The sequence below is a fragment of the Cygnus atratus genome, chromosome 20 (genome assembly GCF_013377495.2).
Source record: "Cygnus atratus isolate AKBS03 ecotype Queensland, Australia chromosome 20, CAtr_DNAZoo_HiC_assembly, whole genome shotgun sequence".
Lineage (NCBI taxonomy): Eukaryota > Metazoa > Chordata > Aves > Anseriformes > Anatidae > Cygnus > Cygnus atratus.
Genome location: NC_066381.1, coordinates 6,441,571 through 6,467,918, shown reverse-complemented (window position 1 = coordinate 6,467,918; position 26,348 = coordinate 6,441,571). Strand labels below are relative to the sequence as shown.

At 47.4% G+C, this 26,348-nt stretch overlaps 3 protein-coding genes across 10 annotated transcripts; 1 reads left to right on the top strand and 2 right to left on the bottom strand.

Moving 5' to 3' along the window:
* Positions 1 to 8: 8 nt before the first annotated feature.
* On the top strand, positions 9 to 14,445 carry SMYD4 (SET and MYND domain containing 4). 6 transcript variants are annotated; one of them, XR_004782379.2, is made up of 12 exons: positions 28 to 205; positions 291 to 441; positions 614 to 703; positions 1,120 to 2,278; positions 2,597 to 2,779; positions 3,082 to 3,248; positions 3,947 to 4,079; positions 4,496 to 4,612; positions 4,971 to 5,094; positions 5,782 to 5,988; positions 9,179 to 9,236; positions 13,415 to 14,445. XR_004782379.2 is itself a non-coding variant. In XM_035572142.2 (10 exons), exons 1-10 carry the CDS (start codon positions 75 to 77, stop codon positions 5,930 to 5,932), a joined length of 2,406 nt encoding a protein of 801 aa, XP_035428035.1. In that variant the 5' UTR covers positions 28 to 74; the 3' UTR covers positions 5,933 to 6,098. The 6 variants fall into 6 exon arrangements, 4 of the variants coding, with proteins under 4 accessions (XP_050570644.1, XP_035428036.1, XP_050570645.1 ...); XR_004782378.2 differs by lacking the exon at positions 9,179 to 9,236 and having other exon boundaries at positions 13,415 to 13,872; XM_035572142.2 differs by lacking the exons at positions 9,179 to 9,236; positions 13,415 to 14,445 and having other exon boundaries at positions 5,782 to 6,098.
* On the bottom strand, positions 6,819 to 13,976 carry SERPINF1 (serpin family F member 1). Its single transcript, XM_035572146.2, has 8 exons — positions 13,869 to 13,976; positions 11,246 to 11,331; positions 10,641 to 10,842; positions 10,406 to 10,561; positions 9,405 to 9,608; positions 8,442 to 8,584; positions 7,612 to 7,822; positions 6,819 to 7,231 (listed from the first exon to the last, which is right to left on the bottom strand). Exons 2-8 carry the CDS (start codon positions 11,321 to 11,323, stop codon positions 6,972 to 6,974), a joined length of 1,254 nt encoding a protein of 417 aa, XP_035428039.1. The 5' UTR covers positions 11,324 to 11,331; positions 13,869 to 13,976; the 3' UTR covers positions 6,819 to 6,971.
* A 3,167-nt stretch (positions 14,446 to 17,612) lies between the features above and the next one.
* Positions 17,613 to 25,511, bottom strand: SERPINF2 (serpin family F member 2). Of its 3 annotated transcripts, none has more exons than XM_035572148.2 (9): positions 25,369 to 25,511; positions 24,208 to 24,271; positions 23,455 to 23,517; positions 22,062 to 22,470; positions 21,623 to 21,766; positions 21,228 to 21,431; positions 20,257 to 20,399; positions 19,472 to 19,676; positions 17,613 to 18,646 (listed from the first exon to the last, which is right to left on the bottom strand). In XM_035572148.2, the coding sequence occupies exons 2-9, from the start codon at positions 24,265 to 24,267 to the stop codon at positions 18,321 to 18,323; spliced, it is 1,554 nt and encodes a 517-aa protein (XP_035428041.1). In that variant the 5' UTR covers positions 24,268 to 24,271; positions 25,369 to 25,511; the 3' UTR covers positions 17,613 to 18,320. The 3 variants fall into 3 exon arrangements, with proteins under 3 accessions (XP_035428041.1, XP_050570709.1, XP_035428042.1); XM_050714752.1 differs by having other exon boundaries at positions 17,621 to 18,646; positions 24,208 to 24,289; positions 25,369 to 25,465; XM_035572149.2 differs by lacking the exon at positions 25,369 to 25,511 and adding an exon at positions 24,743 to 24,766 and having other exon boundaries at positions 17,621 to 18,646.
* Positions 25,512 to 26,348: the final 837 nt, after the last annotated feature.

Sequence of the window (26,348 nt, the reverse complement as noted above, 5' to 3'; positions counted from 1 at the left end):
GGCCCCGTACGGCGGAAGCGCTCCCGGGGTTCACCCGGCTGGGCGCCGCCATTAGGCGGTGGGAGCGCGGCTCCATGGCGCTGCCGGCGGAGGAATGGCGGCGCTGCGCCGCGCGGTGCCGGGCCGCGCTGGGACCGGCGCTGAGGGAACGGCTGGAGGCGGCGCCGCCGGGCGAGGCGCTGCGGTTGGGCTGCGGCCTCCTCAGGTGAGCGGAGGGGCCGGGACAAGCTGGGCCGGGCCTAATGGTGCTGACACCCCCCCCCCCCCCCCGCCCCCCGTTGTCCCGTTAGGCCCGGAGCGGAGGAGGCGGCGGCCCTGCAGCGGCTGTGCCGCCGGGCGCGCACCAGCAAGGAACCGGCGGCCGCTCGCTGGTACCGGGAGGAGGGGAACCGGCGGTTCGGCCGCTGCTGCTACGGTGATGCCGCGCTGCTCTACTCGCAGGTACGGGGCTCGTGGGGTCCCCCCGGTGTTTGGGGTCCCCCCGAGGCCCGGTGTTTGGGGTTTCCCCCATGAGGGAGCATCCGGGTGAGGAGGGGCCCGCTGAGGGTGCCCCCAGTGAGGCACAGCCCGCGGTGCCCCCCCGTGAGGCAGCGCCTTCCGTTCTCCTCCGCAGGCAGCGTCCCACGAGCTCCCCGGCAGCCCCGAGGCGTCCCTGTGCTTTGCCAACCGCTCGGCTGCTCTCTTTCACCTCGGCCACTTTGAGGTAAGAGGTTTTGGGGCGCCCCTGAGGGGTGGTGGCTGGGCTCCTGAGTGCCCTGGAGCAGATCAGTGTGCACAAAGGGAAATAGGGCAAAGAAAAGCCCAAGCGGTATCTGAGGTGTTGGCATGCAACGTCTGCACGGGGGGCCTCAGGTGGCTGCTTCTGTAAAGGCCACAATAACGACAGGTTGTCAGAACAAGAGAGGTAAGCTGCTGAAGCTGTGCTCAAAGCTTCCATCGTTACTTAGACTTCCATGCTTTCCTTCTTATTCTATGTTAGGAGTCTTTATCTGGCCACAGATTGGCTATAAATGGGAAATTTGCCGATTAACAGTCTTACTAAAATGTGCTGAATCGTAGATGGAATAAAAGTGCACGTGATCTTCAAGTACGTTTAAAAGGCCTTATCTTTGTTTCTAGGTTTGTTTGGAAGATATTGCCAGGGCTCAAAGTCATGGCTATCCAGACAGACTGCTGCCCAAGGTCTTGCTGCGGAAAGCTGAATGCCTGCTGCGTTTGGGGAGGGTACCGGATGCAGCAGATGCCCTTGCTGCAGTGGAAAATAAAATTGCTGTGGATGGGATTATGAGTAGTCCTGCACGCCAGACGCTGCTGAAAAAGTTAAATCAACTGAAGCTTAAAGTATGTGAGAGAGAGAGCTGTCCAGAGGCTGCACGAGAAACATGTGGTGATGCTCAAAGAGAGACAGAGATCTGGGAAGAGAATGACAGTATTTCAGGTGCGTCTTCATCTTTGAGCTTGAAGTTCAATACAGAGAAAGGACGTCACTTGGTGGCCTCACGGGACATCCTGCCAGGACAGAACCTGTTGAAAGAGGAGGCCTTTGTAAGCGTGCTCTGCCCAGAAGAAGGGGAGAGCCGCCTGCTACAGGACAGCAGTGAAATGGTGTGGGATACTCAATTCACTAATGCAGAGCTTTATTGCCACCGTTGTCTGAAGCAGCTTTTAGCCTCTGTGCCTTGCCGTGGGTGCAGTTATGCAAAGTACTGCAGCCAAAACTGTGCAGATACGGCATGGGAGCAATACCACAGGACAGAGTGCTCCTTGGGAGCGCTGCTTCTCACGTTAGGGGTCTTCTGCCATGTTGCTTTAAGGACTGTTCTACTGGCAGGATTTTCAGAGGTTAGCAGGCTGGTGGAGCAGTCCCATGATGATGATGAAGATCTTCATAGCACCAAGGCAAGATGTAAACATCCCCGTGATGCACCAGATACGAGAACTGGAACCAGAGGTATCCCTGGTTGTAATGATAATGGCCAGTACCAGAGTTCTTACCGAGCTGTGTTCAACCTCTTGCCACATGCTGAGAAGCATAGCCCTGAACATAAGTTCCTTTGCATGCTGAGTGTAGTAGCTATATGCAGGAAACTGCAAGAAGCCGGTCTGGAGGCTGCTGTTCTGAATCAGGAATCGTCTGAGAAGGGGTCCGGACCTAAAGCATGTGAAAAAACATCTGATGAGCTGTCTCCAGAGCTGCAGATTATGGCAGAAGCAATGCTGAGGCATGTGTTGCAGCTGCAATGTAATGCACAAGCGATCACTGTAATGCAAGAGTTGGGTAAGAAAAGATTTTAAGCTCTTCTTTGTTATTCTTGCTTATCTGTTTCATGTGAAGCAAAGAGCTGTGGAAAGCTCCTGTTACAGATGGGAATGACTTGCTTAAAATTAATGTCCTGCCCCCTGCCAGCCTGTTCTTTGGTGCATACGTAGATGATATTTAGCTATTTTTTATTGTAGCAATATACCAGAAATCTTTCTATTAAAAGAATCTTTCTAGGGAAATAGTCTCTCTAGGGAAAGAATCTTTCTAGTGCCCAATTTGTGATGGGTTACAGAGAATTCATTCTTAATATACTTGTTTTTCCTCTTTCTTTAGGGTCTGGAGATGGTGCTGTTGTAAATAAGAAACCCGTGCGCCTGGCAACAGCCTTCTTCCCTGTCCTCAGCCTTCTGAACCATTCGTGCAGCCCCAATATCAGTGTGTCATTTAGTGGGACAGCTGCCACTGTCAGGGCATCACAGCCAATCTCAAGCGGCCAGGAGATTTTCCATTGCTATGGTAAGTGTTAACTCTGTCTCAAGACACAGACATCCTTTCACCTCTGCGTGGCACGCTGACTGATAGCTAATAATATCATCATTCCCAGTATAATGTTGCTAGAGTCTTTGTTTATGAGCCTTGATCAAAGGTATCAAACCAAGTGTTTATCTCTTAAGCCCACTATCACGCTTTCACAGTCTCCAGTTTTGTACTCCCCAGAAGATGTTCCGTTTAGTCTTCGTTTTAACAAAGGTAGGTTTTAGGCTAATGTTAGGAACTGTACTTGTTCAGCGCTTTCTGCCTTTGCCATCCTTTTGCAGGGCCTCACCGATGTAGAATGAAGGTTGCTGAGAGACAACAGCTTCTCAGTCAGTATTTCTTTGAGTGCCGCTGTCAGGCGTGCCTTGAGGAGTTAGAGTCTGGCAACAAGAGTGTGGTGTCCATGAGGAACTCATTTTGCTGTCCTAGCTGCCAGGCTTCAATGCAGGTAGTTCCTCCATAATTATGATTGTTTAACATGATCAGGATGTGTAATGTTTGGGTCTCTGGGAAAGGCAGGATTTAAAGACCTGTGTCCATGACCTCTGCTTTGAAGCTAAAAGTCCCCGCAGAGTCAAGGCAATATCTCACTGTTCTGAGCAGTTTCCTTGCAAAGTTCTTGTTTGTCAATCTTCCAGCATTATAGGGAAAATACTGCCCTTAACAGGAAGTTAAAATCCCTTGGAACTTGCAGGAGGAACCTCATAATATCAGAGGGATATAATACTGGGTGGAGGGGGATATTTAGGAAAGAAAATTGGGGCCCGAAGTCTAGAACATGGTGTAATTGCAGGGGCTACATGTAGTGAGAGTCTCACTATCTGCAGTTCACAGGATGGAAATGAAAATAGCATGTAGTGTGTGTTAGAAAAGACAACACAGTACATACTTTGTGTGAACATCAGTTGTGTAACTCATGACCCTGCTTTGGCCTAACCTGTAGTGGGCTCAGACTGGCCCACGTGATCATAGCTATTCCTGGAAGTTTCTCCTAAAATTTGAGTAAGATAACAGCAGTTTACAAGTAAGTCACTTAGTTTTTCAGCTACGTTTAGCACCTCTGTAGCATAATACAGAGATACGGATATGGAAAGTAAGCTTTGAGTTGAATGTGAGCAGCAATGATCACAGGGATGATTTCCACAGGGGGAAGATGTGCTTTGTTGTTCAAATGAAGCTTGTGCGCGCTCAGTCAGCAGAGAGAGCCTGTCACGGCATTTACGAGACCTTCAGCGACAAATCAAGAAAGCATTAGAACTGCTAAGAGACAGCAGGGCTGGTAAGGCTCAGCTTTCTGCTTTAAGGTCAGCTACTCATGAGTACGCATCAGGAGACATGGTTCTGGCCATGAGATGGCACTGTTGCTTACGTAGTTGAGGTCCCCTGGCATGAAGCCTGGTGTCCCTGGGGACTTGAGCTTTAGGTTTTTATATTCCTGATCTGGGTGTTAATCTAAGTCACACGTTGTTCCGTAGTGACTAAAAGAACTCGGGATAACTTTGGAGTTATGCATTCTCAGGCCTTGCTTTCCTGTAGCGAGTCTGGCCAGCCCTGCATTAGAGTGAGGAGGGTTGCAGAGGAAGTAGATGTTGAATCCAAACCAAATCCAGCTCAAGCTGTGGACTGGTTTCATTTCATGGATCACAGCAATCCAGAGACTGGCCACTAAGATGAACTTTATATCCTGTTTTATAGATGAGGCTATCAAAATGCTCCTGAAGTGTCAGATGGATGCTAGAAACTTCTTGTCACCGGAGCATTTGCTGATGGGAGAGATGGAGGATCATCTGGCACAGGTCTATGCTACTCTTGGTATGGCATTGTCTTCTCACTCAAGATTGTCTTTAGTTTTCTGAACTTTGAATTTAACAAGACTAGCATTTTCCCTGACTAGCTTTTTTACTTTTCCCCTACTGCATTTCTCTAGTTTTGACAGTAGAGCTCTCAGAAAGACTGCTTTAGCCAAAACTGTGTTCCCATCTGTTAATGAACAGTGTGATCTCACTTTCTTCTAGTTTCCTTGTCCTGGTTCAGAGGACAGCAACCTCTCAAGAATGCTGTGTACATAGTTCATCATGCTTTGCATAATGCTGTCAAACTCTGGATGACTGTGACTCTAAACAGTATTTATTCGTGGTGATTTGTTTGTTTTTTTTTTTTTTCCAATCAGGAAAGTGGCAGGAAGCAGCCAGACACCTGGAGAGAAGTATTCAGATTGTAGAAACGCATCACGGGCCATCAAGTGTAGAAATGGGTCATGAACTTTTCAAACTGGCACAAATTCTCTTCAATGGGTAAAGTTGCTTTCATTCGCTCTCCCTTCCCTGCACCACTCCTGTGTGTCTGACACAACATCATGGCAGGCGGTCCTTGGCACCTTGCAGGGCCTTAGGCACGGGTACAAGAGTTGTATGCTACTCAAGTGCAAGTTCATTAACCCTAATGGGGTTCACTTGTCCTTTATGCCTCTCTTTGGACCCATTTCTTTTCTTTGTGCCTGCCTATTCTTTTCTATTCCCCGGCTCCATTTCTCCCCATCCTATTGTTTTATTCTAACAACTAGTCACCCTTGATGTTTACATGGCTGTACAATGTTGCTGACATCTTTCCAAACAAGGAAATAAAAATCTCCTTGCTCTGTTTCGGCCCTCTTCTGACAAGCAAATCCCCAGACTACGGCACGTCTTTTAACAACACCTCCCTTTAACTGTCTGAATTTTAGCTGGAGCTGCAGTGAGGAAGTAGTGCATACATATACTCAAAGATAATGTTTTAGTTTTTTGTCCATCTCTTTTTTTTTAACCCATCCTCCCCTTGCAGCTGAAGTGCGTGCTATTCGCCTGGTGTTGAAAGGCAGTGGAGGGTACGATCTATACCCATGAACAGGCTTAGGTTTTTTGGGGGAAGGGTCGAAGGTTGTGCAAGTCAAGGGAGCTGAGTTAAGTATTTTGTATACTCTTCTTACTCACTTCCTATTTCAGATTTGCAGTTTCTGAAGCTCTGAGCACAATTCAAAGAGCAGAGAAGATTCTGACAGTGCACTGTGGTCCTCAGAGTACTCAGATCCGGGAACTACAAGAGATGAAGACCTGTCTGTTAGAGCTTCCCAGAAGCATCCTTCAGAGGACTTAATTTCCCTATCAAAGGAAGCTGCAATGTGATCTTTCATCAAAGCTAAGTTTTGTGTGGTAAGGTAGTCACATAGTACAAGCTGGAAAATTGCGTGTAACAACTTGAGTGAAATCTGAAATGCTCTTTAGTGAGACTGTTGTAAATAAAATGACCGGTTCTAACCTGAGGGGTCTGCGTGTGCTATGGTGGAAATAGATGCTGTTGTAGAGTTTCTGCATATGGGTTTGAAGCAAATGCCCGAGATGCTTCTAGAGATGTGAGTCTCCCATGTGTGGTACTCTGCTGGTCATGAACTTGCAGTCATCCAGACCACGTTGCCTTTTACTTCTAATACCATTGAAGCGCTTTCTTTCTTGTCAGCATGAAATGTAAATGGTTGGAGTGGATGAGGCAGCAGGCTGGGAAGTGCAAACTTACAAGCTATAAGAGGAGATTTAGATTAGATATAAGGAAGAAATTCTTTACTATGAGGGTGGTGAGGTACTGGAACAGGTTGCCCAGAGAAGTTATGGATTCCCCATCCCTGGATGTGTTCAGGGCCAGGTTGGATGGGGCTTTGAGCCCCTCCAGTGGGAGGTGTCCCTGCCTATGGCAGGGCGATTGGAATTAGATCTTTAAGGTTCTTTTCAACTCAAACCATTCTATGACTCTATGAAGGGGGGACACTGCAGAACTTGGAGGGCTACCAGAGCAGTCCCATCAGGGATGAGGGATTCAGTATGAACAACTAGCTTCAGCTTGGAAGATGGGATAGGGGAAAATCCAGTATTTACTAGACTGATGTTTGCATATAGGACAGAACTGCATTGGGGCTCAGTCTAGGGAAAATGGGAGCGTGAAAACATATGATGTATACAGGAGAGTCCTTCAAGGAAGAATACTGGGGTTGTGGAGATTAATAGCAAAAGCTCTTTTATTGCAGCATAAAGGCATAAAATTTGCAAGTTGTGTCTTTGTGCAGCAGAGCAGGGAGCGAGTATCCCTCCCAATACCACCCCTTCCATTTGAGCCCTACCATTGCAAATTACTGTGAACGGATCTAAACACTCCTGGGGTCCAGGATCTTTCCAATGAAGAGGAGGGTTCCAGTGGTATCATCTCGCAGCACAAGAAGGAAAGGTCTGTCCACGTGATATTCTATGGGGAAGGTCAGACGAGCAGCGTTCACCCCAGGATTTGGTGTGGATTTTTCCCCATCTTCGTTAAGCTCCAGAATTGCCTTGTGTTGCACATGAGATAGCTTAATAGGTTTGGCAGAGATCTTGGTAAAATCAGGTGATGTGAAAAGTGATTGGAGCCCTGGAGGAAAGAAAGAAAATTCCATTAACTAAAGGCATAGATGTCAGATGGAGGAGCGGTACTGCTAACACTGTGATCCAGGAGGGCATCACATAGCTGTTCAGGTAGAGTTTAATGGGGGCAACGGGGAGAAGAAGTTTAGATCTGCTTGTACTGTGCTTCTCCCTCTGCATCTCAGAAACAGTGTATGAGCTTGATGGACAGATATGATAAAAGTTGAGGAGTCCTCAACCGAGGTGGTTTAGCTGATGGTGAAATCTGTAAGACTGAGAGCAGGGCCAAACTAATAACCCACCAGCATCATGTTTTCTGTGAGCAGGAAGCAACTTGTCTCCTGCTTTCAGACCTGGCAGTCTATAGAAGGAGTGTGATGTACATACTTGTCTCCTTTAGAGTGCTGTCAAGTGCCTCTTCATAGTTCAGCTTTAGTTTGGGCAAGCTTAGCACCGCATGGACTGTCTTCAGCTCCTTGTCTACGTCATGGACAAACTCAGAAGTGAGGCTTTCCTCAATCAGAGTCATATTCTGGGTCACCTTCGTAGGCAGGAAGAACATGGCGCTGACTCCTTCTGTCAGTGGCAGCTGGGCAATCTGGAAGGCCAGTTACGAATAAGAAAGGGCCATCCCCACAGGAGACAGTTTTACCCTCCCCTGTACCAATCCCAGACCTGAACCCTTGACTGCCTGGTCAGCCTTTCCAGTTAACGTTTTGTCTCCTTATCTGGTTGCTTTTACTGGACGTGATGCTCCCTGACCTTTCTCGTGCCCAAGATTTCATCAACCTCTGCTTCCCCCTCTCAGCTAGTAGATGGCAAGAGCTCTTTTTCACCTGGTGAATCCTGTAGTGAACTACACTACTGCTTTGGGGGATTCCCACCTGGGACACCTTCTTTGAGCTCATGCTACGGTGAAAGATTTGTTGAAAGAAGTAGAGATCGAAAAGTTCTGTGTTCTGTCCCTCTAACCCAACTTTAAGTAGAGCAATACAGGCTAGTAGGATCCACGCATTATTTAAGCTTGGGACTGCTTGTCACACAGCCTATGTGAAAGAAAAATATTCCAAGAATAAGCATAGTGCCTTTTAAACCAGGGATTGCAGAACTAGCCTGATGGGTGGAGCGAGGCTGTCTTCTGGAATAGGTTAACAGGTAAGTGTAGCTGAGCCTGTTCCTCAGTAGGTTTAGATCTTGTGCAATATTTGCTGTCTGACCTTGCAGTTGAGCTCTGAGTCAAAACCATATCGCAGTATGGCCTTGGGCTCTGACATCATGGACACCTTCACAGTTCTGTCCTCATCCAGATGGAAGTCCTTCAGAGCGGTCTTCTTGGTGTCAAACTTGGTTCCCCAAGTCCCTATTTTTTCAAAGATAAAAGGGAAGATTTTCTGGAATAATAGCATATGAAACTGGGCTTGTGTCTATGGCTGAGTAATCTTGTGCTTTGTATATGCAGTAATTGTGCTTTAAAAGTTGAGACATAAAGGGATGGTAGTAGAGATGGAAATAGACTGATTGGACCTATTGATTTACTGCCACTTTTAGGCCCCTGCTTTTCATCTGAGAATTGGCTAAATGAGAAATCAAAAAAAATAAAAAATCAAGCCAGCTCATGGGTGGAGTAGCTGTTGGGAAGTTGATGTCCACTTATGCAATTACAAAACTATTTTAAAGGGTAACAATTGTGTCCATGCACATAAAGCGCTTCTTTCCCCACCTTTGTTTTGCTCCTTGTCTCTAAGTGATAATTCTCCAGGACACTGGATTCTGTAGGTGCTGGCTTGGAGTACGCTCTAGAACAGCTTTCCAGCATCTCCCTCCATGCCCTCTACAGTGGTACTAAGGCTCAGTACAGTTTTTAACCTCTGCCTTCCCTAAATGTTAATATTTTGTCTTTGCCATTGAGTTTTGCTAGCTTACACTTTCTTCTCTGCTCTGTTACTGCAAACAGGTCAAGATTCAGCTTCCCAGGAGCAATAATTCCTCCCTTGAGGACTACTTCTGTTTAGGTAGCATGCATTTTTTTTTCTTGTTTATTAAACATGCTCAAATGCTTTCTTCTTATATTTGTCTCTGGCAGTCTGTTTGTGCTACTGGCGGTGAGATCATTCCCTCACATCTCTTCTAACATGTACTTTAATAGTCCTTCTCTGTAACAGAGTATGCAGCGTTCTTACCCTTGAAGTAAGCAGCCCCAGCAAGGAGAATGCTGACATCTGTGGGCATGTCTTTCATAAACCGCAGAATCCTCCCCTTTGTCTGCTGCCGAACCCAGTTGTTGATTTCTTGAAGGTCTAATTGGGCATTGCCACTTAATGCCCTCAGACGCATTTTGTAGGACTTCTCGAGTTGGCTGTGAAAAGCAGACTTCACCCTCAGTCCTGGGGAACAAAAAGATCAATGTTGCAGTTAGCTCCCTTATCAAAACAACTTCAAGGCTGCAAACTGCAATCCAAAGCCCAGCAGCAGTTCTCTCATAAAACAGATCCGTGGCTGTGTGTATCCTGAAACCTGCTTTGAAAAAGAATGAGCGGAGGAAACTGATTCAATCCCGTAGCCAACCATGCTAGGGTATGGAATAACTCTCTCTGAAAAGTAAAGATGAGAGATAACAAGAGAAGGCTTGGGCACAGCTATTCCTACATCAATCATTCTGTCTTTTTTTCTCCAGCTTTTTCTATATGAGCGTAGCTTACTCAGCCTATTGGATTCTGGGGACTAGCATGTTCCAAAGGATAGCTCTTAGCTTTCTCAGCAGATGTTCATTGCATGCTGAAAGCAGATATCTCAAATATTTCTGCAATGAATTAAACAAAGAAAACTGGCTGAATGCTGTCACAAATAGGAAAATGTGATTTGTGGTTCTTGGTAGTTAGCAGCATCTGCCAGGAAACCTAGAGTGAAGGCAAAATCCTCGCAGCAAGTTTCTTCTAAGTCTTGTGCATGCTAGTTGCTCTCTCGCCAGTGCCTTTTGGTGCATGTCTGGTCTTTTCACTTATTTATATGTACGCAAACTTTCCAGGCTTTATCTGGAGCAGGAATGCATTCCACACACTGTCTGTTGTGGCTTAACAGTCTGAGAGCCAAGGCTGTTATTGTGGTGCTATTTGTTCAGTGTTTTCTACCTGCTGCTAGTTTATATAGGTAAATTTTGATAGAGGGAAGGAAGGACTTGTACTTTTCTCCAAGATGATACGGGAGGCGCTTTTCAGGCTCTTCTCTGGTCCAGTCACACTGGCCAGTAGGTCCTTGTAGGTGTTGTGGACCTCAGCTTTGTTAAGGAGATCGTAGAAGAGAGCACGAGAAATCACATCTTCTGTTCGTTCTCCAGCCCCTGCCAACAACAAGGACAACAGCATGAAGGAAGGCCTGGCAAGTCAAACAGCACGTGAAAAAAGGGGGCAGGAACTCACCGAGTGAGAGACCAGAGAGTGCAGTAGCCAGACTGAACGGAGACAGTAGCACATTGGCAGTGGCTGTCCGGCTAGATTGCTGACGGTACAGGTCATAGCCAAAGTTGGAGACTGCAGCTGCCAGCTTGTTTACAGGGCTTTTATAGAATGGATCTTCCTCTTCGACCTCGCCAGCATTAGCTCCATCAGTGGTGGCAGAGTTCTAGCAAGTACAAGGAGCACTTTGTTTAGACTTGCACTTTACAAGGGCAGGTGCAATCATAAGCATTTCAAAGGCAAGCAATCTGCAGATGCTCTCCTGTGATCCGCAGAAGTATTGGCTTAATCTTCCTGACAGAGTGTAGGAATAGTGATTTCGCTTTAAAGCGTCCCAAGAAAGCTGAAGGCAGTGCTCAGGTTGGAATCCCCTGTATCTGCCTCACATCAGGAGATGACTCTAACCGCTTTGGTTTTATCTGCGTAAAGCAGGAGTTAGTCTCATTATGTTGCTAAATAAAAACCTAGTAACTTAGGAGGGTAGCATTTAATCCTTTCGTAAGACTTTCTAAAATTAAATTACCTGCTTCAAGTATGGCTCTCACTCTCTGCTGTTGTCTTCTACTTACCTGCCCAGTAGCCGAATTCTGGGATCTGCTTGGGACAGTTAAAAGACCCAGGAAAAGGAGAACCACTGGAATCTGCATGCCTGAACCTACAGAGTAAGAACATGACAGTTTGAGCAACTGAGAAAAATACATCTCTGCTGCTCCTGTTTGCTGTACCTGGTTGTGACAGGAACTGCAGTGACATGCTGCTGCTTGTTCCTCTTGATTGTGAAACACACACCTGATCTTAGCTGGGTTTTCTTCTTCTCTAGCTTGCTCGAAGTATTCAGCCAGCCTGGCTCCAATGACTTCAAAATTGGGCAAACACACATGCCTGGGTGTGTCTGAACACAAAAGCAGATGTGTGTGGCCCAAACCACACTGATTCTGGCAGCTACTGAGTGGCATGGTCAAGAAAGGCACTAAATCATATCTTCTGAGTTTTAGACTAAAAATTCAACACATCAGCATTTATAAAAGGTAGCAAATTCATGTTGTTGAATGGGGCAGAAGAGAACTGTCTGCCTACTGCTCTGGTAAACAAGTTTTCTGCCTCGGGCACTAATTTACTATGTTTCTTGTGTCTGCATGTACTTGGAAGGCTATACTGAATCCTTTGCTTCTTATTTGCAGTTTGATAACAGACCAATAGAAGATCTTTCTTACAAGACAGAGAGGAAAAGGGCTGGGAGTAAATACCTAATGCTGCGCCAGATCTAGAGACAGAGCTTGGCTTATTCCATATTTTTAATAGAGGTGGGAGAAAAGTACCAAACTTTCCAAAGCTGATAAGCTTCCTTCTGTGGAATCCACTTTTAATCACTCCAGCATTGGCATATGTGGCCCTTCCAGACAGATCTGTCTGGTCCAAAGGGCAGTGTGTTAACCCAGGGTTTCACTGCGGGTAAACCAGAGCTACTGCAGAAGTGTCATGCCCCTAAGTACAGACGCCACTGCGGCTGGTCTGAGGCAATGTTTATATAGATTCCCAGAAATTAAAGGAAGAGGGTTGTATTTAACTAACCCCTGTGATCCAAGCATCCAGCGAAGTAAGAGGAATAACATGTGTTTCAGATTAACTGCAGCTATAAAGGAAACATGCCTGCTGGTAGAAATACAACTTAAAGCCACGTGGCTACGATAGCCAGAGTTCAGGACCCAGTCTGTTCAGGCAGAGGTTTTCCTTCAGTGAAAGACAGCTCACCGTTTCCCTTTCCTCCCCAAACCCTTTTCTTCTGGAGGTACTTCTGTCTTGGAGAGAGTGGTGTCACGGTGGACGTTTGAAGTTCTCACGTATGTTTAGGCAGTGTAAGATAAAGGTAGTACCTCTTTTCCCTGTGCACTCGCATCCTGCTATCCCAGTTGCTGAGTAGATGAGATATTCTGGTGCAGGAAATGCTTATCAAGAGGACTTACTACACTGCAACAAACCATGTTTGGTGGTATGACGGTGGATATGATGCTGGGATTGCTTGTATCATTGCAGAGCTTTAAAATGAATAGGCACCACGCTGAAACAGAGATGACAAGCCCTGCATGCGTCTAAGCAAAGCTAGGGCATGGCGCTAGGGTTTTTGAGGATGCCTGCACCAAGCGGTGTTCTCGCACGCTGAGCAGAAGAGGTTTGGCCCAGTCTGGTTTGGAGATGGTTTTCCATGGAGCGTAACCTTTTCTCTGAAAAAAAGGTTCAGCACAATCCCTGCTTCCAACTATACTGTGCTCCTGGGAGTATAGGAGCGGAGATTGGTTTTGCAGATTTATATTGTTTTTGCCAGTACTGTCACCAGCTTCACATTTCTCGAACTTTGCCAAAAAGCAATTTCCATTTTAGAAAGACAAAGCCTTTTGCATTTGAGTTGGCCTGAACATCTGGATTCTATTTGCATGGCCTTTAGTCCACAGCCAAAAATGCAGAGAGGGAAGAATTTGGTTGGAGAAAAGGTGTTGGATGTTTTCAGGCATGCTATTAAAATCTGTAGCTGCCTTTAAAAAGAAGAGAAGGAGCAACAGCATGCAGCATGTGATGTTACAGTCAGGAAGATACAGGAAGAAACGAGAAATGAGCTGAGGAGGAACTTTGCGCCTTGGAGCTGTCTGTTTGTGAAGGCCTGCAGGTGCGAAGTGAAATGTTTTGCTTTCCATCTATGGTGGTACAAGTCTCAAATCGTTTATGAATGCTTCTGATTTTAGGGCTCCTACGAAACAGCACCCACGAGCTCAGACCTCTCTGTGATTGCTCCACCCCACAGCACCACTTCTGAGGCATCCTGCGACCACCAGACCTAGAGGAGTTGACTATCGCCAAAATTGTTACCGTTGCAAAGAAAAAGCCTCTTCCCAGCTGCAACACAGGTACTAGAAGGGCAGAAAAGGGGAAAAGTTTCCCCCAGTCCCTGAGCACGCGTCTGCCCCGGTGGCAAAGAGGTGCCCTGGGATGCTGCTGGCTGCCAACCCTCGCTGAGATTGCTCACCTACCTGGCGGGCGTCGCGCCTTTTCACACCTGCAGCAGAACCGTTTTCTTCCCCCATTCCCCAGCTCCCCAAGAGCTCCCCAGCATCATCCCTGCACCCTTTACACCCCTGGCACTCCCTGGCCGCTGGCTGCCGACACGGGGCAGCGCAAGCAGCCCGAGCTGCCCCTTACCTCGGGCTCTTCTCGGCCGCCGCTGCCGCAGCTTCCCAGCGGGTGCGAGCCGGGGCCAGTGTGGGCTCAACGCAGCCACATCTGCTTTTTGCTGCCTCCCCAGCCCAGCCTTCGGCAGGCTTCAGGTTACAGCTTCCCAGGGCGCTCTTAAAGTGCTCTGCTCCCATTTTCTCTTGCTGCGATCCTCTGGCTGAGCTGTGCGCGCTTGTGAACCTTCGCCTCCAAAGCAAATGTGCGTTCTGCGATAAGGGCAGTCCAGCGGCTAAAACAGGACCGAGCCAAACGCTCAGCCTTGTTCTTCCCTGCCGTGTTTGAGCAAGCCTTTTATCCCCTCAGTTCTGCCCCATGTCACATGAGAGACTTTCTCCCATCTCGGCGGTACCGTTATTACAGCAGTGGAGAGGAGGTACCGTTACTGCAGCAGCGTTTGAAGATTTAATGGAGAGGCTGCTAAAGTGGGAGCAGGATCCAGCTGCCGTTTAAAGCAGTTAAGGGGAAGGTACTCGGGAGTGGTTCTGTCCAGTGATAGTTACTAGTTTACAAGTTATTAACATAAGTGGCTGGAAGTTTTTTGGCCAAAAAAAGGAAAAAAGAAAAAGAATGAAGAGAATGTTGTAGGACCTTATAGAACAATAAGTGGTCTGAACAAGGTAAAGGGGCACAGGTTAGTTGTTATTTTTCATAGTAGAAGCGTCATGGGGAATACTCATCAGTATCCACATATCTGCCTATTTAAAACAACAGTGTGTTTTTCAAAAGTATTAAGTTGTAAAACTTACAGCAACTGGATATTGCAGAAGATGGAAGATGTGGATTAAAAAAAATAGTGGAAGACAGGTCCGCTGAAGGCTGACGGTGGTCAGATGTAATATTGAGCTGGGCAGCTGAGAGGTGCAACGAGAGAGCAGTTGTTTTTCTTTGTCCCTACTTACACGTTCTTGGTGGTTTTTTGATTTTTTTTCCCCAGTCGTTTGTTACTGGGAGAGACAGAATACTGGGCTGAACTGACACGTAGCTGGCCTGAGCCACTCCAGCTGTTTAAGTTTGTCTATTTGGAAATGCTGAAAGTAAACTGTAGCCAATAATATCAGTGCCCACAGTTTAGGTTTTTATTGAGACATCTTTTGGGGCTGCCAGCTGTGCTGCGAACAGGTAATGAAGAATTACTCACGCGTGCTTGCGCTGGACTTATACGATCCCTCAGATAAGAGGAAAGGATGGTTTTGGAGAAGCATTGGCAGCTGTTTCTGCAAGCAGGAAAAGCAAATCAGGGAGCCTTGCTTTGTGATTAGTCGGTGCTTCAAAGGTAACCCTATAACATGAAGAGCAACAGCTCAGCTCTCAGCTGTTTCTCAGCTTGTTCTGTGAGAAGTCAAATCTGCAGAAAGATGTTTGTGCTTAATAGTTTTCCATCATCCCGTCAGAAATGAGGGTGTTAGCTGTGGAGATCTTATGATGGTTTTTGTCTCATTTTGGTAACTTTTTTTGTACAAATACAGTATTAAAATGCCCTTTATGGAGGGACTACCAGAGAAGTTTTTTATATCTTGTCTGTATCGTCAAATGAAAGCTCATCTGTTTAAATAAAGGCTTGGGTTTAAACCATTTAAATTGGAGTGGCAGTTGTACAGAATGTTATTATAGGCTAAAGCAAGCTTTATTCCTGCAGGTAGAGCATATCCCTGAAATGGTGTATAATACTCCTCTAAAGAGATGCAAGGGATTAGATCAGTTCTGTTAAATCAATGGAAATATTTTACTGTTGATTTGTTTGGGGTTCAAGACAGTATGTTCTCTGAACAGTGCTGTGGAAGTAAGTTCTGATGACGTTCATATGAATTTGCTTTAGTAAGGGGAAAAAAAAAATACATCTAATATTAAAGTTATTCAGACTTATTTGATATTCTCAGCCAGTGGCGCAGATGAGTTATAGAGCAGACGCCCAGTGCTAGTCGTGTCTTTTCAGAACAGAGCTCAATCAAAATGAAAGCTTAGCAAAGCGAAGTGGAAGTTCCTGAGCGGAGACATTAATATTACTTTGCATTTTACAAACTGCCTCTTCTGCAGAGTCAGTGGAGTGAGAAGAATCTTAAGGTAGGTGTAACTGTTCATTTGTTCGGCAAAGCACAGTCATGGAGCGCTGCTGTACTGACAAATAAGGTGAAATTAATAGTTTGACAAGAATGCCAAGGAGGAGGAGGGATGGCAGAAAGAAGGAAAATAGGAAATAAGAACTAATGCTGTTCAGGAATCTGAGAACGAGGGGAAAAAACTTTATAGAAGAGGGGAAACTGGAGGGCAGAGGCATGAAAAGGAAGACTTGTGCTTCAAATTTTGCACAGGTTGCGGTGCAACGGAGTGGAATTTAGGGAGGTTAGTGCTGAGGTTTTGTTATCCAAAGCAAGACTTACCGAAGGCATGGGATGGTATTTCTGAACGTTAGGAATGAATCTGCATAAATAAATGAGCTAAAATGTTCCTGCGGGCTAAAGCTATGCCCATATAGTAGGGATGGATTCTTGTGGGTTTACTTGTTAGAATTATATGGCCCCATAATTACACCCTCTTTTTGAAGGGTGCGTGTCATTGCATTGGTCACAGGGGTAGGCATTATCTTTAGCCATTTTTCCCCTTTTAGACTACTAGAAATGTGTAATTGCAGGTTTGAGCCAGTACTTTTTATTCCCCAAAGTCTCCCGCGTCCCTGAAATTCATGGTTAGTGAGTCAGTCCTTCTCTTATTCCAGCAGATGGTGCAGACTATTCAGGGACGGAGGCTCCCAGAAGCATTCTGCGCTTTCCTTTGAGGGAAGGCAGACTTCCCGAGTTAGGAAAACACTGCCAGAAGGATGGCCCTCATGCTCTGTAACTGCTATTTCACAAAAACAGAGCACCATACTTTCTACCCAGAAGCTGAGGGAGTTCAGAAGCAGAATCTGCTATGGACAGCCGTGGTTTTATACAGAAATAGCTGCAGCATGGCAGGCAACGGTGAGTTAGTCTGACCTTTTTACGTAGTAGTGGATGGATTGCTGGGGTGGAGGGTTCCCAAGGATCTTTAATGATAGCAGTGCACATCTGGAGTACGCTGCATCTGAACAAGGAGCTAGGGAGTTGTGCCCATCTCAGACAGCAGTGAAGCTGTGGCAAGACATGTCCTTTTGCAACAACAGGGGGAAAGCACTGACATTCAGCTACAGGCATCACCGTCTGCCCCTCCTTTCCCTGGAAACCTTTGCAGATATTCATAGGATTGTGCTGTTGAGCCAGGAGTATTCCAGTAGACCACCAATTGCCAGATAGATGCCTAATCGACATCTTCGAATCTCTTGGCAGCTGTCATCAGGGGTCAGGTTTTGCTCCAGAGAAAGGTTAAGGCCTGCCGTATCTCTGCTTATCAGTGCACTGCTGTTCACAGGCAAAATACCCTCCTGGTCCCAATGCTGCGCAGCTCATGCTCTGTTCAAGGAATTCAGCTCTTTTCACAAAAGCAGCTCTGAACAAGTGAGTCAAACACACTTCGCAAACTAACTCTGCAAGTGAGATGCCCAAAGCTTATTGGACTCCCGTTTATCATCTGTGACAAGGTATAGCAAGGAGCAGATCCTTTGCAAATCCCCTCCTATCTTTGTGTATTTAATGCCCAGAGTATTTTTTTTCTCCTAATCTTTGCAATTATTCAAGTTGCTTGCCTATTTTCATTCTCAGTTTGGTCTTTCAATGTAACACCTTAAGCAAATGTCTTCTGCTTTACTCTTTATTATTCTGCCAACATAAAAATTACTAAAAAACGCTTTATAAAATAAGCCATGAAAAATCTAGCATTACTCAAGAACCTAGAATTTCCCAGGAAAAGGATTGGAGGTAAGGATCCAAAGGGATTTCCCTCACTGTAGACCCCAACAGCCAAGGAGTGGGGAAAAGGCAATGTCTGAGAAGAGCCTGTCTGAAATGGCTCTGCCTCATCCCGGGGCAGACAAGTGGGTGCTACTCCAGTTGATTTGGAGGTCGTTTTCTAGGTGGGCACAGATAGTTTTTAGAGGAACACTTTGAGGAATGCAAGTTCACAGGAACTGCGGAAGGAAGAGCCATATTAATATCCCTGGCTGCTGTCCAAGCTGCCAGATGCTAATGATAATTCGGGGCTATGGGGGACTCTAATAAGAGCTTAATAAAGACTCTAATAAGAGTCTGGGGACAAGGAAGCCTCCCTTCCAGGACTGAGAGGCAGAGCAAGCTTTTCAGGGTCAACAGAGGGGAACCTCAGCCAGGAAAAGCTTCTCAGGGCTGGAATGGGATATCCCAGGGCCGGTCTCTAGGGATCTGTAAAGGAAAACAAGCAAGGGATTGCCTTCTGTGACCTCGAAGGGAGGTCTCCAGTGACAGGAGGCCCCTCTTAGCGGGTCCAGAGGGCCAGGTGGCAGTCCCAGGTTGCTTAGGCTCTGCTCCTCTCTTATTTGGGCATGGGGTACTCCTTGTCATCTCTTGCATCAGGCAAGTGCCGTGGCTCTTTTAGCTGGGGAGCAGCGTTGGGGTTAGGGTTCTGGACACTGCCTATAAAAAGCGGGATGCCCATTTCTTCTTCAAAGATAATGAAGAGAAAGGGCCGGTCAAGGCTGAAGGCCGAGAGCGAGCGTGATATCACAACGCTGGTAGCAGCAGATCCTTCCACCCCATCTTCCTTAAGCTCCAGGCTGGACTGATGCTGGATACTGGATACAAAAAGAGACTCATCTGAGATCTTCTGGAGGTCTGGGCTTGTGAACAGCTCCTGGAGACCTACGGAGAAATGAAACTTAAATTAGCCTTTCCCATTTGGTGCCACCAACTGCAATTTTCCTCAAAAATTGAATTCTAAAGAAAGCAGTTCCCTGATTTCTTGTTACACACGTTGTCCAGCATGAAGGACCGCTGAACTGGCATGCAACCACAGTAAAAGCTGCAGTCCAACCAGGTTCTCCAGTCCCTCACAGTACGAAGAGCTAAGGGTGCCAAAACCAGAGCAGTTTTTACATGCTTGTCCACCTCTTTTAGAGCAGTGGTGTCAGAACTTAAGGCCTTCCTTAAAAAGCAACAGCAGGTGTGAAGTCTCTTTCCTGTTAGGCTGGAAACAGTTTTACAGAGGAGATTTTTTTTTTCTTTTAAGCAATTTACAAAAAAAGTAAACTATTTATTCTGCTCTAGAGATTCAGTGGATAGTGTTTAATTTCAATAAGATCTCAATTCCAGATTTTGTGATCTGTGTTCTCTCAGCAATTTATATGTCCTGGACACCATTTTAAATGACAAAGAAAGTTGACACACAGCAGGAAGTTGGTCTTGGCTACAAATAGGGGAATAGGAACAGCTCATAAAGATTTTGAGGAAGTGAGAAAGCTGCCTTCCCTATAGTATCATCTCGTTAGAGCAAAACAGTTGGTGCTAGGCAAGCAGAGAGTAAGGAAGAGGAGAGGAATAAGAAACGAAAGGGTTTGGATGTTATCTGGAGCAAAGCTGTGAGGCACAGCTTTCGAAACAAGGCTGGTAGTTTTTAGTGCTAGTGAACAGATGCCATGCAGATTGATCAGATTCACTTATTCTGCCCAAATCCTGTTAGAGCCTTACCCATTTGACTGAGAACGTTGTTGAGTTCCAGCTGGTAATCCAATTTCATTTTGGGTATCTTCACTGTGGTGGGTACCTCTTTGGGGAAAAGCCTGCATAGCTGTCCATAAGGGAAGTTCTCCAGCACATGAGAGGTATTCCAACTGTACTGGTTCGGTACAATGACCACAAAACTCACGTTACCCTTAAAGGGAAACTTGGCCACCTGGAAAGAAAAGCAACCAGAAGAATTTATAGAAGGAAAGTCCAGAAAATAACATTTTTAATGTATACTTTTTCTGATTCGTCTACAGAGCCAGTATATCTGTAGGACAAAAACAGCCTGTTGGGAAGGTATATGGGTTCTTCAGGGGGAGAAAGCTTGTTGGACTAACAGCATCGGATTTTACTATTTAGCCACTGACTGGTAAAGATTAATCACGTGGCAAGGTGGAAGCTTACATGTATAAACATTGTACCCACACTTGCAATAGCTGTATCCTGAAGGATTCCAACAGTGCAGTGTTTAGGGGAACTCCTTTCCACATTTTCTCATTCATTTTAACTTAGAGCTTTAAAATTACATTAATTTTCACTTAGTAGGAATAGCTGTGTTTTTTCCAAGAGACTGAGAGCAAAAGTTCAACATTCTTGCTAGAAGCAAGGACAGGTGATGCTTATTAAAATTGTGTGTGTGCTATTCTTGTTAAAAAAGCATTTGTATTTTGAAGAGAACATTTGCAGTCAGTGAAATAAAATAGCAAGAGGAAACTCCAATCAAAACCTGTGCTTTTAGAGAGCACTACCTGAACATCGTGGGACTCCAGTGTAAACCAGCTCAGGGAGTACCTCTGGGCTTTCATCATCTCAACTGAGACCACAAAATCATCGTTGAGGTGGAATACATCTGGTGAAGTGAAGGCAGCATCAAACTTATTCCTCCAAAACCCTATCAAAATAAAAGTTGAGAATTCAGTGAAGTTACGTTTGGGTAGGAAAACACAAACTGCCTGCCTAGCTGACGCTCCTATCGCGAGTTCTCAGACAAGGCAGATAGAGACCAGGCAAGTAGAAATACAGTGAAGTCGGTACCGAGGCTGGAGGAACCCTAACAACAGGAAGCCCTTATCTTCCAGAGAGGGACTATGGGATAACGAAAGGAAGTAGGATTAATCCTCATGTCTCAGCGTGGGAGATTACTGAAGGCTATGAAGATAAAGCCATGTACGCTTGTGAAGTGCTTTGAAAAAAATGAAGTGTCGTGTACAGTGGAACAGGTGCTCCAAAACCAAGCTAAAAAATATTTGCAGATTTACCCTGGAAGCATTTGGTCTTTGATGCACAGCTCTCGGGGAGTTAAAAGAGGAAGACATGCCTGACCACCACACTGTAGTCAGAAATAAATCCACAGAAGCTGCCTCCAAGCTGTATGGTTGGTGTGCAGCATGCTGCATGTGACCTGCTTTGGTTAAGATGAGCAGTGATGTGCTGCTGTCTGGGATCCTGAACCAGGACGCAAAAATACCACAGGTTCCACCTGCTGTATTCTGGCTCTACAGCCAAGCAACATTTTTAGCACATGTGAAAGAGTTGGGTATCATTACTGTAAAGAAATCAAAGCAAGAGGAACAGCAGATGCACAAGAAAAGAACAAGCAGATTGACTAGCAGGAAGCAATAAAAAGAGATGCCATTCAACTACAGCGTTGGCAGAAAACTAGATTTCTAACTATTCCTCGAGATGATCAGGCTTGAAAAGTAAGACCTATGGAGCTCACCATGGAAATGGATTGCATTGAGCAAGAGCATCACTGTGTTCTCAGGGAGCTGCTGCAGGAAGGTGGGTATTTGCCCATTAGTTGCCTCCTTTACCCACTTGTTTATGGCCTCGACGTCATCCTCACTGCTCCCAGAAAGGCTCACAGGCTTTGCCCCATAGAATTTTTCTGAATCCTCCAGGAACTTCTCTTTCACCTCAAATCCTAGCAGAGAGGAAGAATTCCATGTGAAGTCACCATACCTTGAAAAAAATTGCTCAGTATGCATGATGCTCCCCAGGGGAAGCACTTAGGGAAACAAATATGTCCCCAGTACTGCAGCAGGCTTCCATCTCTCTCTGTCACTCTGAGAGTTTTATCCCACATCCCTAGGGACCACCTGAGCCAGCTCTCACCTTTCTGCAGGTACACCCGCGATGCAAGGCTGAGCGTGGCTTCTGCAAGCCTTCTGCGAAGGGTGCTCAGCATGTGGTGGAGACAGGGCACAGATTCCAGGTGCATCACCTCCAGCAGGTGCTTCTCGGTCTGGTTTGCTGCTCCTAAAGCAAAGGCAAATCCCCGTTAGTTCATGCCCGTGTAGTGGAAAACAGGGACATTACTCTCGCTGCCTCCTTTTAGAAAAATAGGGTGCCTTACAAAAGACGCTGGAGAAATGGGAGAGGAGGAGCCTCAACACAGGCCACAGAGAGCAGCTTTAATTGTAATAGTCCCTAATTAAAGCTGCGGGAGTGGGTTTAAGTGGAAGGTGCAGCATTTTGCACACTGGCTCCTGGTGCCTCCAGGAGGGGGTGCAAGGAAAGGCAGAAACGGGTGCTTTGGTAGTGTAGAATTTACCCAGTGCCAGGTGGGACAAGGCGAGGGCGATGCTGAGGGGAGACAGGATCACGTTGCTTCTGTCAGACTCCTGCTGGACCTCTCTCAGGAGATTGATGCTGAATTTCATCAGCCCGTTTGCTAGCCTCTGGCTCTTCTTCCAGGTTATGTCACAGCTTTGGTTGTCTTCATCCTCTCCTTCCTCTTCAGAAGAGAGGACTTCCCCAGCCAGTTCCTTTCCGTGACAGTTCCCAGCCCCAGCTCTGGCCGTATCTTCAGGGCTCTCATCATTCTCGATTCCTTCTGGGGTGGTGGGGAAAGGTAATGTGGTTCCGTAGGTCTCCTCCCGGGTGTCTGACAGCTTTGCATCCGGCAGGGTTGGGACAGCTCCTGGCAGAGCAGCCAGTACCTCTCCATCTCCTTTCAGGTCCTGGGGAGAAACGAGAAGGGTAGAGCAGTGGGAAAGCAGGAGCACTGCCTCCCTAGTGGGTTTGACACTACAATTAAATGGGCTGAGAAAACTCCAACTTCTCTACTCTCGTGGCGACCTCGCTTAGATTTATGTTTTAACCTTGAGGTTAACAGCACCTCCGTAAGGTTGGAAAAATGAATGTCTTTATGCCAGGAAAATGGACTCGAGTCGGGGGCTTGCAGTGGTTCCCCCTCTGCCTGCTCTCAGGGCCCGCCCCAGGTAAATGAACCCAGCAGACCTGCTGCGGGGACAGGAGCCGCCACCTGCTCAGCCTCAACCTTGATTTCACCTCCTCCTCTCACATATTTTGGGACTGCGGATCTGCCTCATGCATCGGTCAGCACCCTCTGCTGCTGTCACAGCCTTGATCCATTCTGGCTCAGATCCTCCTCCAGGCATCTGTCTCCTCTTGACTTGTCTGTTTTATTCCACTGCTTTTCTTTCCAAAATCCTCATTTTCCAGTTGTCTAAGCTTTAGACTATAGCGCTGCTGCTGTTGTCCTTATATTTGCAGGGTCTTAAACACGTGCTTTTGCCTCAGATCTCGCTGTTCTCACCAGCATTTGGATGACATTCATCTGCTGCTTGGTGAGAGCCAGACTCAATGGTTAGCATCACTACAAGCCTTTCTCCTTCTCACCCTCACAGCTAGTTGTTTTCTTCATCTTCCCTTAGCAGTCAGAAGTGAAATAATTCACCTGCCAGTCCCTGCACAGTCAGCTACTGACATTTACTCCGTGCTGCCCAGCTACCTGGGCTGGAGCATCCAACACAACGGAGCGCAGCGTTGGCAGCAGCAGCGGGTGAGACAGGGAGGGAAGTCTGCACAAAAGGGACTTGCACTGCCACTGCTAGATCACATTGCCTGGGCTCAGCCTGGAAGACCGCTGCAAGTACACGGTGTAAGAGCAAGTCCCTGGGATGGAACCGGTGGCCGCTTACCTTCAGGTTCACGACTTCATCTAAGGAGAGATGCTGTTGCTCAATGGCCTGAGCCAAAGGGAGCTGGAAAGAAAAACAGCAAAGTCAGGTCGCAGATAAATTTCCTCCGAATTTTCAGAGTCGGTCTTCTCCGCCCCTACTCCTAACACATTCCCGTGGGGCCAGGTCAGAAGCTGGCAGCAGCCTGGCTGCGGCAGTCCTGAGGTGCTCATGTGGCTGTAGCAGGGACAAGGCTTTAGGATGCAGAAACAGGGACAGTGGGGTCTGCTGAGGGGACGTGGAAATGAGCAGGAGCTGGGAGAGGCTGCAAATGCTGCTGGATTTGTTTGGAAAGGGACTGGGTAAGAAAGGTATGAAATAATGTATTCTTCAGGCAGTTTTGCAATCTCAGATCTGAAAGGGATCCAGATTTAAAACAGAGGGGAAAAAAAAGCTGTTATTAAAACAATGTCCTATTAACCCCTGAATGTCATGCTCACTAAATACAATTGAAGCCAAGTTTCTAAAGATTTTCTACAGAAATCCCCTTGAGTAATGGGAACATCCACCAACATTTTAGATAGGGAAGGGCAGATTAGAAACCTTCCCGCATTGGGGCACAAGCTAACGCCGTAGCAGGGGAGCAATGTCCTCCACAGCTCACACAGAAACGTCAGGCAGTATTTGCCCCAGAGGCTGGAGAACAACCTCGCTGCCTTTGCCCTTTTTGCTGGCCAGGAGAGGCCCCAAAAGCATGGGAGGGAAGCGACTTACCCGTAGCTGAGTGTGCAGAGCAGATAGGCAGAGCAGCAACAGCCCCCAGTGCAACACCATATTTCTGGAACAGAAGGACCAGCTGAGAGAGGAGTTATTTCCAGCTGCCTGGCAGCAGCAAGCTGAGCTTATTCAGGTCTACAGGGAGAAAATTATCAACCTGGCCAAACAGGTTGGCGCAGGAACTTGCAGAAAGCACTAGGGAGATGAACAATGCTGCAAAGAAACAACACAGGACTCCTGGGTCTAACGCCAAGGCTGAGAAATCAGAGAGGAACGGGGGACCGGTGCCAGAGCGGAGCCGTAACCACAGCCAGGCTCTCGCACGACACTTTCTTGCTTGGAAACTGCATTTCTGACCCCCAACACTCTCATTCATCTGGATTGCAAATGGTATTTCCCTAATCAGCCCTACACACATTGTGCCTCTGGAAGAAGACGAGAGCCTCTGCTCCTTCCCCGTGCAAAGCACCGAGGTGTGGGCACGGCGTCCTTTCTCGGCTGTGCCCCAGCTCTTTAGAGAAGGGATACTAACCTGCTTCTGCGGGGCCACAGGCACTCAGCAAGTGCTGCCTGGGAGGGAATTTGCAGGTAGGAAGCACGATACCAGCGCAATTTATCAGCACTTAGTCCTGGAATAGAGAGTCCTCCCCTTCCCAGCACTTGCCTTCCCCCTTTGCCGGCAAACCCAGCCTCTCCCACCCCTGTGCTTCAGTTCCAGTACAGGACAGGGGGAGCTTCCAGGGCCATGGATGAAACCCCACCCTCCCCCTGGCCACTGCTTCAACCAGCTACTTTTCCTGCTCAAACAGAAATAACCCCTCTTTTCCTTAACATGGACCCTCCATCCAGAACCCAGGCATTGCCGCGGTAGCTGTATGCTTAATTCCTGGGGCTGCTTTCCACGCTCCGAGCAGTCCCAGCTTTGACCTGAAACTGCTGGGCTGCAACCCCAGCTGCCAAGCAGCAGCGGCAAAACTTGAGACCGCGTCACGCCCCCTCACCCCAAATCCTGCAGCCACATACGACCCCAAACGCCCCGTACTTTGTGGTGTCCATCCTTTAACTCTCTGCCAGTCCTACACCCTCCCCCGGGAAAGCACTATTGCTCCTTGGAAATGCCCCCATTTCTCATCAAATCCTCCTTTGCATGCCCCTTACCTGTTGTTAGTGTCCACGTTGGAGCTGGCACCTGCTTTGGCCCGGCCGATGGCTCTGCATGGGGCACAGCCTTTTGCCCAGCCCTCTGACCCACCGAGAGCGACCTTCAGCACCACCCCCTGTTTGAGAATTTGGCAAGCAAATATTGACTTACAGCATCCGGTTAAACATTTGTTTGGGGCATAAGAGTGAGTTTGTGGTGTATCTGGAGATGGGGAGACAGTTTATGCTGCTGCACCTTCAAAACATCCTTAACCTTGAGTTTACCAGCTCTGAAACGTTATTTCTGCTGGTGGGAGAAGTCAGCTGTCCTAGCAGTGGCTCTGCTTTCCATGCACTCCCTGTGCTGGGAATGCACCCTTTTATTCATAACTCCATTGAAAATGTAGGGCTTGGTATTTACTGCCACAGGGCTCTCTCTGGTTTGGGAATTTTCTTTGCAGGAAGCCTCAGCTATTTCCTCCCCGCAGCCCGGCTGCTTGTGCTGCAGCGAGCACGAGGCACGGTTTTTAACAGCGAGCAGGTGCCCGGGGCCCCGTGGCCATGGACCCAGGCGGCGTGCAGGCTGGGCATCTGAGAGCAGCTGCTGCCTCCCCGGGGCACAGCAGGAACCAGAGCCCTGTCAGCAGCTGGCCCTGCAGCGCATGCACTGCTCGGGTACGGAGGAAAGGTCCTGGGGACAGGCAGAACTCCAGCAGTGCTGTCCAGTTTCGTGCCGCGTGCAGAAACAAGTGATTCTTCCCAGCATGGGATACAGCTCCGGCCACGTCCTCAGCACGACAGGAGTTCCTAAGGACTGCAGCAGTTGCAGTCATCCTTCCCTTGTGACAGCTCACGGCTTCCAAACTCACCCCAGGCACTGGGAATGAACGGAGCTGGAGCTGTGCTCTGCAACCCGAAACTCCCTCGGGACATAGCACTGCAACACAGGGAGCTTCTTCCCCTTGGAAAGCAGATCCAAGCCCTGTGCAGCAGTCCTA